The sequence below is a fragment of the Sander lucioperca genome, chromosome 15, assembly GCF_008315115.2.
Source record: "Sander lucioperca isolate FBNREF2018 chromosome 15, SLUC_FBN_1.2, whole genome shotgun sequence".
Taxonomy (NCBI): Eukaryota; Metazoa; Chordata; class Actinopteri; order Perciformes; family Percidae; genus Sander; species Sander lucioperca.
The window spans coordinates 5,402,389-5,418,911 of NC_050187.1; the positions used below are offsets into that span (position 1 = coordinate 5,402,389).

Sequence of the window (16,523 nt, forward strand, 5' to 3'; positions counted from 1 at the left end):
CATAGGAGATTCGAGCTCTGAAGCGAAGCTTACCCCCCTTGGACACCTCAAACAAGGGTCTACCTTAAACGGTTCAAATGTTATGAAAGGGGGCATGGCTTAAGCATAGGGGGCAGGCCAAACCATCACCAATGAAGAAGGAACTCTGCTGAGTTCAATGACACCACACACAAGGGTCAACCTTAAACAGTTAAAATGGTATGAAAGGGGGCGTGGTCTGAGTAAGTGGGCGTGGTTAAAGTATAGAGGGCGGCTCAGTATCACATGTAGACCACACATTCTAAGTTAAAAAAAACATCATCCGATTGGATGATGTTTATCATATAAGGCTGATTTACTGTTGCCAGCGACTTTTGCAGCGACTTTTTGTCATAGCGCCCTCGCGCTATGACCAAAAGTCAATATTGGCCTGTATATGTCCTCAGGCCTGGACTCTTGTTGATTGTGGAAAATTTCAAGCAGATATGACAATGTACACTGTAGTTACAGCCACTTTCTCGTTCATCGCTAAACACTCAAAATGGCCGCCACGCCACGCCCAAACCAATTGACGAAAAGTTTTTCTTTTAATAACTTTTCATCTTTAAGGTGTTGAGATGGTACAGACCAAATTTGAAGTCCATCGGATGAAATCTCTAGGAGGAGTTCGTTAAATTATAGCACCTTGACTTTTAGGCCTACTTCCTGTTGCCACTAGGGGCCGCTATGACTTTGAGTCAATTTTGTCCGGTAAATGTCCTCAGAGTAGAGGAGTTCGTTAAAGTACGACACGTGGACATGGCCAAAATCGCACTAATTTCGAACTTTCAATTCAAAATGGCGGACTTCCTGTTGGGTTTAGGGTATGGCTCCAATGAATGAATTTTTTGTACGTCTTGACATGCTACATATGTGTACTAAGTTTCGTGAGTCTACGTTAAACGTACTGGAGGGGCTAAATTATTTTAATTTTGTAGGGGGCGCTAGCGAGCCATTTTTGTGCGCCTATTTCCGAAACCCTTAAAATACCCCTTTTCACGAGAATTGATGCGACCGCCAATTTTGGTGAGTTTTTGAGTATGTTAAGCCCCTCAAAAAGGCAATTAATTTGCCGGGAAAAAGAATAATAATTCCTTCACTTCCAATAAGGCCTTCACCGCTGTCGGCGCTCGGGCCCTAATGAAAGCTGTTTGTGTTGCATGTGTGAACATGTCTAAATGACAGGACTGCTCTGTGTCTGCTGGATGGAGTTTGGCATTTGTTTCATAACACTTCATCCATTACAGTAACATTTCAGAAGTTGATGGAACATGAAGATCCTATTTTTGTTTGTTTTGGAAACTTTCGTAGGACTGGGTAAAACAGGTAAAAAACAACAACAGACATTTAAATATGAAGTGTCTGACAGCATTATGGAAAGGATCCCTTCATTCAAAGTCGACCGAAACAAAATAAAACTATCAAAATCCGTCTTGGTTAGTATTTCCACTGTTCCAACAATTACCACTCTGGTTTGGTTGAAATAAACCCTTAATTTACCCATTTACATGTGGTAATATGCTAGCCTAAATGCTTATTGCTTATTTAAATGGAGTCTAGTGAGTTCAGGGCTGTTTCTGGTTAAACAAAAAGGATTTTACTCTTTAACAAAAAGGTGGACCTCTGTAGGGATCCTTTCATAATGTTGTCAGAATAATAATCTGAGCCTGTCAGTGCAAAAAACAGCACTTTTAGTGAATGGAAATTAAAGGTGCACATGCCCTGAGTGGTTACATTGCAGCCTGTATTGCGGCTGCTGGCTGGAGCGGTCTTGCTCAATACTGGACTTTCAAAAAATGTTGTTCCCATTAGTCACTTAGACACAAAAAAATGGGAAAATAGGGTCCAGGTTTAAAAATACCGAAGTTACCCTTTAATATGGGGCCCAGGCAGCTCATTTTTGCTCTGGGCTCCCTAACAAATCAATCTGGCCATGCATGATTTTGACCTTCTCTGTTGTCCACAGTTTAATTTTTTTTTTTTTCTTTAACACTTGTTATTACTTTAACACTTATGGTGTTGTTGTATCTAATGAAATGGGAGCCTCTCTGGGCTTTTTAACTGTCTTACTTGAATTGCCAGATTTTTAAAAGGAAGCTTTCTTATAATGCAGAAACATTACAGCTTTAATTGCAGCACTTAATTATTATTATAAAAAGTTGTCCAGTGTTGACTTCAGTATTGTGACCACATTGTTCCACAACGTAAATTAATACAGAGAGCCTAAACTTTTACCCAGAGCAGCACACGTGTTTTGAATTCCAGACATGGCATGACATAGCCTAATTAACTAAGTTACCTGAAAAGGAGTGGCAGAAGAAAGAACGAAAGAAAGAAAGAAATCTACCTTAAGTGTCTTGATTTCCTTCTTCCAGGGTTGAAGGAATAGATTGACGCAGAGAGTTTCCAGCAGTTCGGTGGCTTTGATAAAAGCAGACAAATGTTCCCTGCAGTCTGTGGTCAGAGATTTACAATCCTGCCGTACAGCCTGGTAGAAAGGGAACACGGTGAAAGACCCTCTGGGTTCTGGTTCCGTCAGAAGGTACTGAGCCGCCTTCTTCAGCAGGCAGGCGTCGCGGCACGGCCGAACCTCTGGACACAGCTGGAGATAGTTCACATAATCCTCATAGAGCTCCTGGCGGGAAACCTTCGCCTGTTCTTCTGTTCTGCTACCGTCCTTCATGACTGTCTCACACACACAAACTACCAGCTAGAAGGCGGAAGTAGTAGGCCGATAGCTGTCAAACAACCTGACGAGGAAGTGAAAGTGAGAGCAGCTTTCCTTGTCACCATCTTTTTTTTTCTCTTCCCTTCATAGCCTAGTGCATGACAGTTTAAACGTTTTTCTTGACAGCAGGTAGGGCCTATTTCTCCACTAGGCTATTTAAAGTATAGCCTACACCCGATATTTAAAATACCAATTAAAATAGGATAGTATAGCCTAAAATTAAAAAAAATCTAGTTATATTGTTGCAGTGTAATTGTAGCCTATATTGATAATTGTAAAGTAGGCCTATAGCCTACTGCTATTTCTCATTTTCTTATAAAGACGTACATGTGTGCACGTACATTTCAGAAACGTGTAGAATGTCAGAAATATCCTACTTTTATTTAAAAAGGAGGGGAAAAGGCTGATATAATAGTTGTTAAAACCAAGCGGCACCCTCCTGTGCCAAAAAGTGCAGTTCCTCGAATGACCACTTGAGGCTGGCTCCATGGGGAGTTAATCCAAGCCCACATCCAAGTCAGCCTTTTTTTTTTTTTTTGCTTACGTTAAATATTATCCTGAAGAGTCTAGGATTAAAATTACATCTAAATACCTCACTCTTCCTATCTCACCAAAAACGAAATAGACTTAGGGCTACTTATGAATGACACTTTTCCCTGTCATGACTTAATAATTGTTTTGGGAGTCAGACATTGAAACGTTTTTGTTTGTATTTATTATAGAATTTTTTGGGAACTCTTTCAAAATTGGATATCTGTAAAAAGACACTCATTCACCCAAATTGGAATTTAATGATAATACATTTGGAACTAGGCTTTATCCCAGCATTGTACATCTGTTGAGCCAGTAAAATTATGTTTTCTTTTTCATTCATACTCAATCAATATTTTTAAGATTCACCATTAACCTATTTGTGTTTGTAATTCAATTTTAGTCAATGATTTTCTCTCTCGTTATGTAATGATCGTGCAACCTGTTTGTGCTTGTGCAAAGTGGTAATTTACCTCAGGCCCTAACTGTCTGAGGCCAGTCTTGCGTTACAGGTAAACAAGGCAAACAAACATTCATTATTTTATTCATTATTCAGTATTTAGCAAGAACAAACATGTACACAAGGGCATAGTTTTTTGTTTCAACATTTGGGGACAAACAAATAAAGCGTTGGACATGTTGAGCATCAAACACTTTTTGCATTAAGTTATGGTGAACATGTTTTTATTCATGTAAAGGAAAACACAAAATTCTGGCACCATATGACATTCAAAAAAATAAAAATATAATGGAATGTAATGCATTAAGGCTTCAGGCATTCTGTATTGCTTTCCAATATGAATGTAGATCAACTTTTCAACTATTTGTTAGGAAGGTCTGGCAATGCAAGACTATGTTATCCCTGATTCCCTGCTGAATAACACATGCAGGGGTGTAGTAAATAAGTTCATGGATAAAGACTTTGCTAAGATAATCAAGTTATTTACGGTATGTAAATTTAATTTGCCGAGAAATTGCAATTGCTAAAATTGATTAATAAATCAACCTTTGTTAGTAGGTCCTATATCTTTTTCAAAACATTTTGAAAGGTAGGCCTACTTCTGTAAATCAAACCAAAAAGTAGCATAAATACAACCTACAAACATGTTCAATAGTTTCCACCACTCGCCTCCTGGAGGACAGCCACCTGTCACTCAAAGCAGCATGCCCTTAATTATGCAGAACTTTAAACCTGAATAAAATGTAAACGGTTGAGTTATAAGAAAATCCACCTACCGCACAGCTAAGTATTATTAAGCTAGAGACCACCCAGTTTTTGGACAACCAGGCTGTAATAATGTTTAATTATGCTGTAAAGCTGGGCATTTTAAAGCTTTAGTGCATAACTTTTTGATATAAATAAACTTCCGTTACATTCAAGCCATTGCCAAATGAGTTGCTACAAATTAAGACTATCAGCTCCATACAACTCGCTCTGTATTTCTCAGTATGGCTGTGCTCAGAAGATTGTGTCGTCCGGTGACTTTCCCATGCAGAAACTCGAGTGAAGATACTCATCTCTTCTGAAGAGTCCATCATGTTTTTTTTAAATCCTCTGTGTCCTCCTTGGCTACTCACCAATACAAAGTGAAGGCAACTGTGGGACTAACATATGGCAGCATGCCCTTTACCATATTTACCATTACTTGTGGGATTGACTTGATAACCACAGAGTATTGTTTTTCCGAATATTTCACATTGAATCTATCAGTCAATACAGTATACTCTAGAAAGTTACCTTCTGAATCCAGCAAATGTAAAAACAACCAAATAGGCTACCTCTCACAACAACATAAACAATTTTCTTTTACACTAAATATAACAATTATAATAATAATAATTTATACTTTATTAATCCCGCAAGGGAAATTACATTGTTTTCACTCTGTTGTTAGAATACACATTACACACAGACCTGAAATACACACACACATGCTCAGTACCTAAACAAGCACTAAAGGAGAGATATCAGAGTGAGGGAGCTGCAACGGTCGATGGACAGGACAGTTGGGGGCTTAGTGCCTTGTTCAAGAGCACCTTGGCAGCGCCAAGGAGGTGAACTGACACCTCTCCAGTTACCAGTCCACCACCATAATTTGGTCCATACGGGGACTTGAACCAGCAACCCTCTGGTTCTCAACCTAACTCCCTACAGACTAAACAAGTTTTGTCGGTTTGGTTTTATTTAATGTCTATGGTTGTGTAACAATTAGGCTATTATCATGGATATCCATGCCTTAACTCCCCGCCTTAACTCCGCCCAGCAACAAGGGCATGCGCACTTCAGCCCTGACGTAGGCGGTATAATTGCCTCGTGCTGTGTGCACCGTTCTCTCTACTACATCCACGGTGTGCACGCTGGTGGAGTAAAAGTTACAGCTAGAATGGCAGCAGGCCGAGAATCAAAACTCCAGCTGGTTCACAGACACATCCGAGCTTTTTCAGACTTTCCGAAGAAAGGCATCCTGTTTAGGTGAGAAAATAAGTTCACTTTTGTTAAAGCTTCATCTGCGTTAAAGGTTCCCTTTTACGACCGTCTCTTCCAAGCTACCCATTTATTATCTTAGTTCGACATGCGGTCTAAATCAGGTCTAAATGCTCCACAAACAGCCAGTGAAGGAAGGAGCCGCGAGCTTTGGGGCGGGCGCGTGCTCGTTACACTGGAAACTGGTCATGTGAGCAGTTGTTTGCGGAAACAGGTCAAGCCAGATATATTATATTATCCAGACCAGACCAGCGTCATAGATGGATGTAGCCTATATAATGGATGTATTAAGAGAACGAGATGGATCTATCATTTAGGCTTATAACGAGCCAGTCGCCGCTTGGATTTGTACGATACGGGTGCTTTGAACGGTTAAAAAGAACGAAGAAAGACCGTATTTTATCAGCAATTTCTCCCATTTGATAGCCTATATCCATAATACATCCATGATTATAGGCCTATCAAGTAAAAACATTATATTGCACATTATAATCCAATTATAATACATTTGAAAGTTATTCTACTGTAGTGTTTTTATTTTTATTTAAATGACATGCAATTTCCAGTTTATTCCTGTTGAGGATGACCCTGGCTATGTCCATGTCAAATTCCATGTGATTTTACTCTACAGTTTTTGAGAAATTTAAAAAGAATCAGCTCAAATGACATAACACAATCATTTTTTCCCTAATATTATAAAAAAAATCCTTAATAGGTTATATTCTTTTGTCAATAGAATCCTACAGTAAAATCATATAAAATTTCACATGGACATAGTCAGGGTCATCCTAAACAGCAATCCATTGGAAATGTCATGTAACCTATGAAGGATTGATTTTTATGACAGTTGAAATATGAGGAATACAGGTCTTTCTTTCCTTTTTGCCCGCTCAAAGCACCCTTACCATAAAACCATGTATAGACAACAATGTCCAACTGGCAGCTGGCTTTTCACAAACTACAGCTCACTTTGACCACAATCATTGATGTGGAAGTAAGGACTTTACTCTCAAAAAGCAAGAAAAAAAAAAAGCAATTAAAAAGACTGGTCTCGCAAATTTTATATATATATATATATATATATATATATATATATATATATATATATATTAGAGCTGGGCAATATATCAATATTATATCGATATCGTGATATGAGACTAGATATCGTCTTAGATTTTGGATATCATAATATGGCAGTGTTGTCTTTTCTGGTTTTAAAAGGCTGCATTACAGTAAAGTTATGTCATTTTCTGAACTTACCAGACTGTTGTAACTGTTCTATTATTTGCCTTTACCCACTTAGTCATTATATCCACATTACTGATGATTATTTATCAAAAATCTCATTGTGTAAATATTTTGTGAAAGCACCAATAGTCAACACTACAATATCGTTGCGGTGTTGATATCGAGGTATTTGGTCAAAAATATCTATATATATATTTGATTTTCTCCATATCGCCCAGCCCTAATATATATAAATAAATAAATATAAATATACATATATATATGGCTTAATATGAGGCTGTGTTCTGGTCCGCAATGGTCTGTATGGCGGCATTAACATCACAGCGATGTGGTCTGATGAGCCAAAGGTGGGGGCGACGTATTGCTTTGACTGCTTTTTTGATGTTGGTATAAGCATGATCCAGTAAGTTGGCTCCCTTTGTCACAAAGTCCACATGTTGGTAAAAGTGGGGGAGAACTTTCTTCATTTTTGCCTGGTTAAAGGTCCCCAGCAACTATGAATACTCCCTCAGGGTGAGTGGTTTGCTGACCATTAATGGTGCTGTAAAGGTACTCTGTCTTTAGCCTACATGTTTGTTCTAGCCAAATAATTAACTGTTTGTGGTTTAGCCAATGGGTTTAGTCACACATTGCCAGACCTATCTCCACAGCTCTGTGGAGGAAGGTCTGGCTAGTCTACACAACATTCCTGGATAGGAGAAAAACATGCTTTAGTTTATCGGCATTTCTTTAAATCAATCACAATCGTCTTGGTAGGGCTGCACGATTATGGCCAAAATGATAATCACGATTATTTTGATCAATATATTGATCACGATAATATTGTCATTCTGAGACCATTTTCATCTAATATAATGATAATGACATAATAATGCAGGTACACCTTTTCAAAGATCAATAAACTTTTATTTCTAAAGAATATTTAACACTGGAATTGGAAGACATTTTAAATATCCACAATATGTCTCTGATCTCCTTTTAGTATGTCGTCTTTCACGGTGTTGTACAGTTGTTGTACAGTTGTCTATTTCTATGTGACTATCTGCCACATAGCGAGTAAATGTTTGTACCAAAATAGTTCTATTTTTCAGTCTTCATTTTGGCGAAGGTGTAGCTATACTTTCTTCTGCTCCTCTGCAGGTCGGAGCTTCGCGGGGGGGGGGGGGCGACACACACACACACACACACACACACACACACACACACACACACACACACCAGCCACCTCGTCACTTCTGTTTACTGATAGCTAGCGTTTACCTTAGGCTAATTTATTAGCTAGTAAGTGGCGATTTTTGACAAGCAGGTAACGGAGTCTCAGTTCACCGTCCGGGAGCCTCTGACACACTGACAGCTGTAGGCTTGTACCGGTTAATGTTCTGTGCATTATCGGACACATACAGCAACCTCCACCTGCAGGTTGTCAACTGCGTGGTTTGGAATGAAAGGGAGAAAACCGGACGCCGAGTAACACGGCGGATATCGCTCATATACGTCTTCTTTTGGCGCCTTAACGGCAAAGTGCTGCGGAAAACCCAAGGGGGTAAGCTTCTCATGGATGTATTAAGAGAACGAAGCTTCTCCTCGGACCGCAAACCTCCTATGGCGCCATTTTAATGCTACAAAGCGATCACCCCCCGTTAGCATTCCATTGACTGCCATTCATTTTGGCGCCACTTTGACAGCGAATAACTTTACATCTGAAACGTTTAAAGACTCTATTTGTCCATTGTTTATTTCTAAAAAAAACACGACAATGTATAAAAGGCTCCATTACCTTGTACCTCACGTTATGGCTCCGTAGCAGACGTTTTTGTAAAAATAGGCTAACAATTGTGTCATAACCACGCGACTTACTGTCGCATAGTAGAGGAATTACCGTATAGTACAGGAGAAGCGCGCAGGCAGTTTCGTCTCACATTAGCTGTTTAAGTGTAATTACTAATGTTAACTAGCATTTTAGTTAGCAGTAATTAGCCTGTGCCTATGTTATCTCCTTACATATACCTACGCTCTCCGTCTCTGCAAGATTGGGAATGATTGAGATTTCTCTTGGCACAGCTACCAGAAGACTTACAACTTTCAGACACGTTGCTCACGGCACATTTACGTCGTCTCTCTCAGTTGGAGGCTGCGCAGTAACGCTCAGCGCTCACCGGAAAAGTGCTTCTAACGGCCTTCACTGGTCTCCGTCCAGAGCAACGGGATCTGTTGGTCCATTCTTATATACAGTCTACATTTTTATGAAACGTCTGCTACGGAGCCATAACGTGAGGTACAAGGTAATGGAGCCTTTTATACATTGTCGTGTTTTTTTTAGAAATAAACAATGGACAAATAGTCTTTAAACGCTTCAGATGTGAAGTTATTCGCTGTCAAAGTGGCGCCAAAATGAATGGCAGTCAATGGAATGCTAACGGGGTGATCGCTTTGTAGCATTAAAATGGCGCCATAGGAGGTTCGCGGTCCGAGGAAAGGCTTACCCCCTTGGTTCACTCCTCGTTACGCAGAGAGAGAGAGAGAGAGAGAGAGAGAGAAAATGTTTTTTATCGTGCGATTAATTGATTTATTGACTATCGTGACAGGCCTAATCACGATTAATTATCACGATTATTTCTTGATTTTTAACCAAAACAAATTTTATTGTCACATAGGCTAATTATAACTGCTTGCACATCCATATTGTGCTACATTCCTCCTTTGTTGAATGATACTATGAAGGAGTATGCCATTTCAGCTGTTGTGCGACCGCTTTCCAAACATTTGCCGGGAAAAGATACAGGCAACGCAATTTTCTGTTCATGTTAACGGCGCATGTTAAAATCCAGTGCCCGGTATCTACCGGACGAAATAGCAACGCGGATTACGGTGCCATTTAAATGTCTGCGTTGCGCTCTGATGCTCCAAAACAGACGTTAGAGGCAACAGAAACATCGCTGCAGGTCACGCTAGTAAACACTAATAACATGTTACATTGCAGCTAACGTTAGCCTACCATTAGCTACAGTAGTAACTGGATTAAACACGGCTAAAATGCTGACAGCTAAACGGTGTAGTGTGCCTGTATTTCACTGTAGAGGATTCCAACAGCGGGATGTCTGCCGCTAGCTATGAGCTAAAAGACTCAAACTAGCATTGGTCACTGCTGTTGTCTGAAAAACAACACAGACGGGACAAAATGTTGCGTTTACTGGTAAACTGGTAAACCTCGTGACGATGTATGACCGGCTGCTATCTGTTGTGGAATTTTCCTCACTCTGTCCTCTGTGACTGTCTACATCTAAACCATAGACTGCATATTATACAGTCTATGATCTAAACTAAGCTGCGCGGTGCAGGGAACAACTCTGATTGGCTCATGGAGGCATGTGAGAGTCAGAAGTGGTTTACGTAGCTTTTGGAAGAAAAAAAAATTGATACAGAGCATTCTATGAACGGAATGAAGCATTTTAAATATCGCTCGATCACATGAATTTGATCGTGGGAAGCCAAAATCGTGATCGTCATTAAAATTCGATTAATTGTGCAGCCCTACTACGTCTTGGGCAGCGCTGAGCACCAGACGGAACAACGGTGCCTCTGCAAAATATATGAAGTTCATAAATGACTCCTAAGAAATGTGCTCAATATAAATGTATTTCACATTGATATTCATTTTAAATGACTGGATACTAATGTAATGTGTGTTTTCTGCCTGTAGGGATATCTGTCCCATCCTGAAGGACCCAGCCGCTCTCACAGCAGTGATCGACCTGTTTGAAGAACATGTAAGGAAGAATCACCAGCACGTTGAACTGATCGTAGGTAAGGAACCCAAGCAAAGCACCTTTTAATGTAAACCAGTATTCTTTACGTGATGAACCTTACAGGAACAGCTAACAATACCTTGAAAAAGTATTCATTTACACACGTTGAGAAGGTATTGCCATCGATTATTCATAAAGACCAAGTTGGGTTCATACCAGGCCAGCTTGTTTCTAGTATAATTCTCAGGCTTTTTCAAATTATGTTTAGGGCCAACTTGCTAACTCACCCAACAATTGCTGCATCATTAGAAAAAAATAACTTTGACCGTATCAAGACCATATCAAATGTCCTTATCAGTTTCATTTCATTTCTTGGTTTATGGAGTTAAAGGGTAACTACTGTTTTTTCAACCCTATTTTCCTATGTTTTGTGTCTTAAGTGACTGATGGGAACAACAATCTTTGATTGAAATTGGTCCAGTATTAAGCAAGATTGCTGCAGTTGGCAGCAGCGAAACAAGCTACAATGTAACTTAATAGGGCAATTGTCCAGCTTGTATTTATGTTCACAAAAGTACTCGTTTTGCCACTGACAGGCTCAGACTAAGCGTCTGACAACATTATGGAAAGGATCCCTTCAGATATAGACCTTTAAAACATCTTTGAGACCTGTTTAACCAGAAACAGCTCTGAAGTCGCTAGCGCTAAATCCACCAGACTCCATTTAAAAAAAAAAAGCAATACTTTTAGCGTGTATAGAGCAAACATATTTTCACATGTATTTACATGTGTAAACTAAGTGTTTATTTCAACCAAAACTAGAGTTGTGTTGGTTGATAAAGTGGAAAGACGACCCAAAACGGCTTTTCATAGTTGAGTGCATGCGCAAAGTGAGCGTGTGGAAAATAGAACAGAACCCAAAAGACAAACCACACCCAAAACAAACCCTGCTGGTGTGAGGACCGAGAGTTGTGTGAACTGCAACTCCAGCCATCTTAAATAGGAATCAGAAGGTAATCAGGCAGAGTGGATTCAGGTGTGGCTGATCCTCCTGCCACACTCGGACTGCCTCCTAAACACCTGCAGGGAAAATACTCAAGAGCCACCCACAGAGTGGGAGGGGTCATCACAAACTCTTTTTATTAAATGGAAGATAATTATCCTGACCAATAATTGCATGGTTTTGGGAGCATGGGTTCTTTGTTACATGTATTGTGGGAAGACCCAGAAGTGCAATTATTTTTGGTCCAAGTTGGTTATAAATGAAATCTTACATGGCAGTGTTTTAGTTGGTCGTATAGTATGTCTGCTGGACCAGAAATTTGAAGTGGTAGCCTACGCTAATTTCCCACCAACATCTTGATGAACTGGAAAGAGCGCAAACCACCCGCCTTTGCAAAAAGTCATTGGTTAGAGGACCATCTTAAACTGTTAAACATGGAATGAGAAGCTGTTTTTACTCAAAGAATTTGATAAAGGGCCTGGGTGTCCACTGGGACATGGTCAGGAACTCCATGGAAACCCGCCATGTAACTTAGACCGTAGGCTCTGCTGCTGTTTCGGACAAACACTGTTTTCTTTTCTGAATGACGAATATATTACCGACCGGTAGCTGTGGTTGCCGCTAAACCTACTTCTACCAAGTATTGACTTAGGTCGGTGTATACTGTAGGATTTTTGTCTAAAATGTGACCGATTTGACTGGTCTGGCCCTAAAAAGGCCAGACTTAACCTGACTCCAATTCTTTGGTCACTATTTGTGTTCGTTTACTGGTAGATCAGAGAAATAAAACTCAGGAATCAAATCAAGACCAAGATTCGTCCAGTTAAAGTTAATAACAAGTTTAGTGAATGATATTGCAGAAATACAAGTACATGTACATGGATCTGATGCTCAAAGGCAGAGTCTATATCGCCTAACGAACGAGTTTCCCCTGGCATCAGGTGCTGCTAAGTTAAAATGCTGTCTATTTATCCATTTCTGTCCCATCCCTGGTGGTGCCCTCATCAGTTTGGATCTGGTCCAGATCTTCTGGCTCCAGCCGGCTCCTGACTAATTTGTAACACTGTATAAAAAACATGACCTTGACTTCCAATTCTCAGCTTAGAAGAAGCATGCTGCTATTGTTGGATTTCTAACACCTGTGTTTTAATCTCCAGCAAACTTTAAGGAGTTTCCATGAGAGCCAGGTCATTTCCATACAGTGTTACAAATCCCGCGCTTGCATAGTGCTGACCATTGTTTTGCCTCGTTCCCTCCCCTGATCAGAGTTTCTTTCTCACCCTTCTTTTAACCCAGGGAAACAGAGACATTGAGGTCAGCCCCATGAACTCTAAAACCTTTTCTCAACCCTTTCACAAAATATATTCTAACAATACCTAAGAAATTTAAGTTTGCGTTCATTAAATGCATTTTTTCCAAATTTAAAAATGATTTCACTGCATTCATATGGTATGCTGCATCAGGTCCAGGCAAAACTCCCACTTCATATATGAGATTTACAGACCAAACATTTAAGGGAGTATATTAATTTCCTATCCACTGTATGTCCTGTCCTAATGTGTCTTTCTAATGCGTATTTTGCGGGTACCACATATTTTGTGTTTGTTTGCAGGTTTAGATGCTCGTGGTTTCCTGTTTGGTCCTCTGCTCGCTCAGCGACTGGATGTTGGCTTTGTCCTGGTCAGAAAGAAAGGCAAACTGCCTGGGAGCACTGTGTCTGTGGCCTACGATTTGGAGTATGGCAAGGTGAAGAACACACACTAAGGATTTTGTTTAAAGCAATGCTTTACTCTGTATTTGTTTGCCTTGCAGTTCAGTTAACATTGTCAATAGAATAGAGAATAGGCAATGTATTAATTGATAGTAATCTTTACACAAATGTCTTGTTCCTCCCCTTCACTGTACTGTTCTAGTGTCTGGATCTAAATTAAAAAGGACACAACCTCAGGCGGAAAAAATGTGCTTGGGCCTGTTTGCAGGGCTCGAAAGTGCAAACGTTTCACTCGCGTTTGCAACTAAAGATCGATGTGTGCGATCTGTACAATTTATTTAGGCGCACATGTGAGAATAACGTTTATTAAGTAAAGGTACTGTTTTTTGCTGATGCGGCGGCCAGTAGCTCCATGAACTTCGCTCCGTTTTTTAAAAATAATTTGTTGTCTTTTGTCTTTGTTACTGGAGCACGTTCGTGCGTGTCTCAGAGGAGGTGTAACCACATTGTGGACACTTTCGGCCCACCATTATATTATACTGCAGTGAGCGTTATCTGCATGGAGTTTTGAAAAGTGTAACCACACTTGAAACAGTTTTATCAGCATTGCCCTGACTGTGACTTTAACAAGCTGCAGAGGCGACGTAGTCTCACTCCGACCACATGCTGCTCCCCGTTCAAAGCAGTTTAAAGTATAAATGACATAATTATTAAACATATAAAAAAAAACTAAAATCCTTGTATACTTTTTGTATTCAAATAAATGAAATCACTTTGCTTGTAAATGTCTTCTTGTATGCCTTTTTTAATAAAGAAAAACACATTCTTTGATACATTGGGGCGGCTGTGGCTCATGTGGTAAAGCGGTCACTTTCCAATCAGAAGGTTGGTGGTTCGATCCCTGGCCCTGCAGTTCCATGTCGAAGTGTCCTTGGTGTGTAGATGTCTGTGAATGTTTATCTGATGAGCAGGTGGCACCTTGTATGGCAGCCTCGGCCACAGTGTATGAACATGTGTGAATGGTTCCTGTACTATGTAAAAGTGCTATATAAATACAGTCCATTTACAGTTTTAATTGTGCCCCTAAATTTCTTTACACATGCCCCTTGTGGAATAAGTTACCGTCAAGCCCTTGGTTTGGCAACATTTCCATCCCTGTGCCCTGAAACCACTCCAGCATTGTCCTGGCTGTTTGCTTTTCAGGGTGTCATCATCCCGAAATGTGAATCTTTGCTCTAGTCAAAGGTCATGTGCACACATTTCTCAAGCATCTCTCTGTATTTCTCTCTTTTCATTGTCACCTCAGTCCTGAGCGGTTTCCGGCTCTGCTGCTGAGAAGCACTCCCTCAGCATGACGCTGCTACAATACTTCTCCACCAAAGAACAGTATTTTCTAAGAGTCTTACTTATGTTTCTCCAGGCAGAAGCAGAGATCCAGGAGGATGCAGTGGCTCCAGGACAGAAAGTTCTTCTCATTGATGACCTCCTGGCTACTGGAGGTAAGCAGTCCCCACACAGCCTGTATTTGCATATTTTTTTATTCATTGGTTTTTAGAATACTTTTATGGTGGTCAGTTTTAAGTGTTTTATTGGTATTTATTAGATATGTCAGCATCTTGATTAGCACTGGAGCACTTTAACTGTTTGTATTGTTATTTATTGTCCCATTGTATATGTTGTCTCTGTTTTCTGAACTGTGTGTCATGGATGCCCTGCACTTCTTAATCGCGCAACACATTTACTATGGGTACAAATAAAGTAACCTCAACCCTAGATCGATCTGCTTTCTAACCATCATGTTCACTGGTCACTCTGACTAGGGAATATTTGTTACAAAGAAACTGGGTAAAAAAGGAAACAATGAGAGTGTTGGATTCACACTGACCTAAAGTGTGTGTGTGTGTGTGTGTGTGTGTGTGTGTGTGTGTGTGTAGGGACACTGTATGCAGCCTGTGAGCTAATGAAGAAGCAGCAGGCTGAGGTTCTGGGCTGCATGGTGGTCATCGAGCTCAAAGAGCTGAACGGTATCGACAAACTGAAGTCCCACAGTGTGTTCTCGCTGGTTCAGTACTGAGGACCACTGCAGCTGCCACGCAGGAAACCAGTCAAACATTGATTTTAAAACCAGCCAGCTGCTTCGCAAGTGTCACCAGCCACAAACGAGGAACCTGTTCAGCACACATTTCAATCACTTACTGTTTTGCAATTTTAATTGGCACTAAAATATTAAATGTTTTTGTCACTCATTTATAAATCTCTTAAGGCTCGGAATCCTTACCCAGCATGCTTTTCGGCTTATCACAGGGTTAAGGAGTCTAAATGTCTAGAATGTTCTGTTCCTTTCACCTAATGCATGCTGGGATCCAGCGGAGGAAGAAGTGTAGAGATTAAAAGTACTAATACCACACTGTAAAAATACGATCCAAAAGGTTTTGTCAATCAACTAAGTGTTTAATGGTCTAATCATTTCAGCTGGACTTGTAGGCCTGTATATTGTTGGGTAGTCTAATTTACAATAAAATATATTTTATAAACTTTTTTGTGAAAAATCTTAATTTGTAAAGTAACTAGTAAGTAAAGCTGTCAGATTAATGTCAAAGGTACATTTCTTTCTGAAATGTAGTGAAGTAGAAAGTGGCATGAAAACAAAAGTACAAGTACCTTAAATTTGTACTTAAGTACAATACTTGAATAAAAGTACTTAGTTACATTCCACCACTGCTGTGATCAGTCCCTGCATGCCCATGTGCCTGAACAGGAGGAAGCAGCTACAGAGGATGAATGGATAGATCTATTAAAAAAAAGGCACCTTTTATGTTGCAGAGTGATCGTGTTTACTTTTTTGCAGTTTTTTATATCTCCAAAAACAAGTTTCTCTTTCATCTGTATATTAAATAGCTTACACTCATGTAAGGTAGTGTATCGGTTGATTTAATGACAATAGGATAGTGTTTCTGTGACTTCAGGGCTTAAGCCATTCTGTGCATCTATCATGTGACGCTGCAGCTAACTAGCATCTAACCTTAACTGAGCATGTTATGCTAGCTACTAAA

General features: G+C 39.9%; 2 protein-coding genes across 2 annotated transcripts in view; one reads left to right on the forward strand and one right to left on the reverse strand.

Moving 5' to 3' along the window:
• The window catches only part of LOC116060294 (DNA ligase 1), a 39,948-nt gene extending 36,708 nt beyond the window's left edge, over window positions 1–3,240 (reverse strand). The window contains exon 1 of the mRNA XM_031313795.2: window positions 2,366–3,240. Within this exon, the coding sequence (XP_031169655.1) occupies window positions 2,366–2,701 (336 nt within the window). The 5' untranslated portion in view covers window positions 2,702–3,240. The remainder of the gene's footprint in view (window positions 1–2,365) is intronic.
• Window positions 3,241–5,548: 2,308 nt separating this feature from the next.
• aprt (adenine phosphoribosyltransferase) lies at window positions 5,549–15,720 on the forward strand. The gene is made up of 5 exons (XM_031313798.2): window positions 5,549–5,750; window positions 10,711–10,814; window positions 13,372–13,505; window positions 14,891–14,969; window positions 15,405–15,720. The coding sequence occupies exons 1-5, from the start codon at window positions 5,662–5,664 to the stop codon at window positions 15,542–15,544; spliced, it is 546 nt and encodes a 181-aa protein (XP_031169658.1). The 5' UTR covers window positions 5,549–5,661; the 3' UTR covers window positions 15,545–15,720.
• Window positions 15,721–16,523: the final 803 nt, after the last annotated feature.

Coding starts and splice junctions, on each gene's coding strand:
- aprt (XM_031313798.2), top strand. CDS start 5,662: ATGGCAGCAGGCCGAGAATCAAAACTCCAGCTGGTTCACAGACACATC. Junction 10,815..13,371: donor GCACGTTGAACTGATCGTAG/GTAAGGAACCCA, acceptor GTTTGTTTGCAG/GTTTAGATGCTCGTGGTTTC. Junction 13,506..14,890: donor ACGATTTGGAGTATGGCAAG/GTGAAGAACACA, acceptor ATGTTTCTCCAG/GCAGAAGCAGAGATCCAGGA.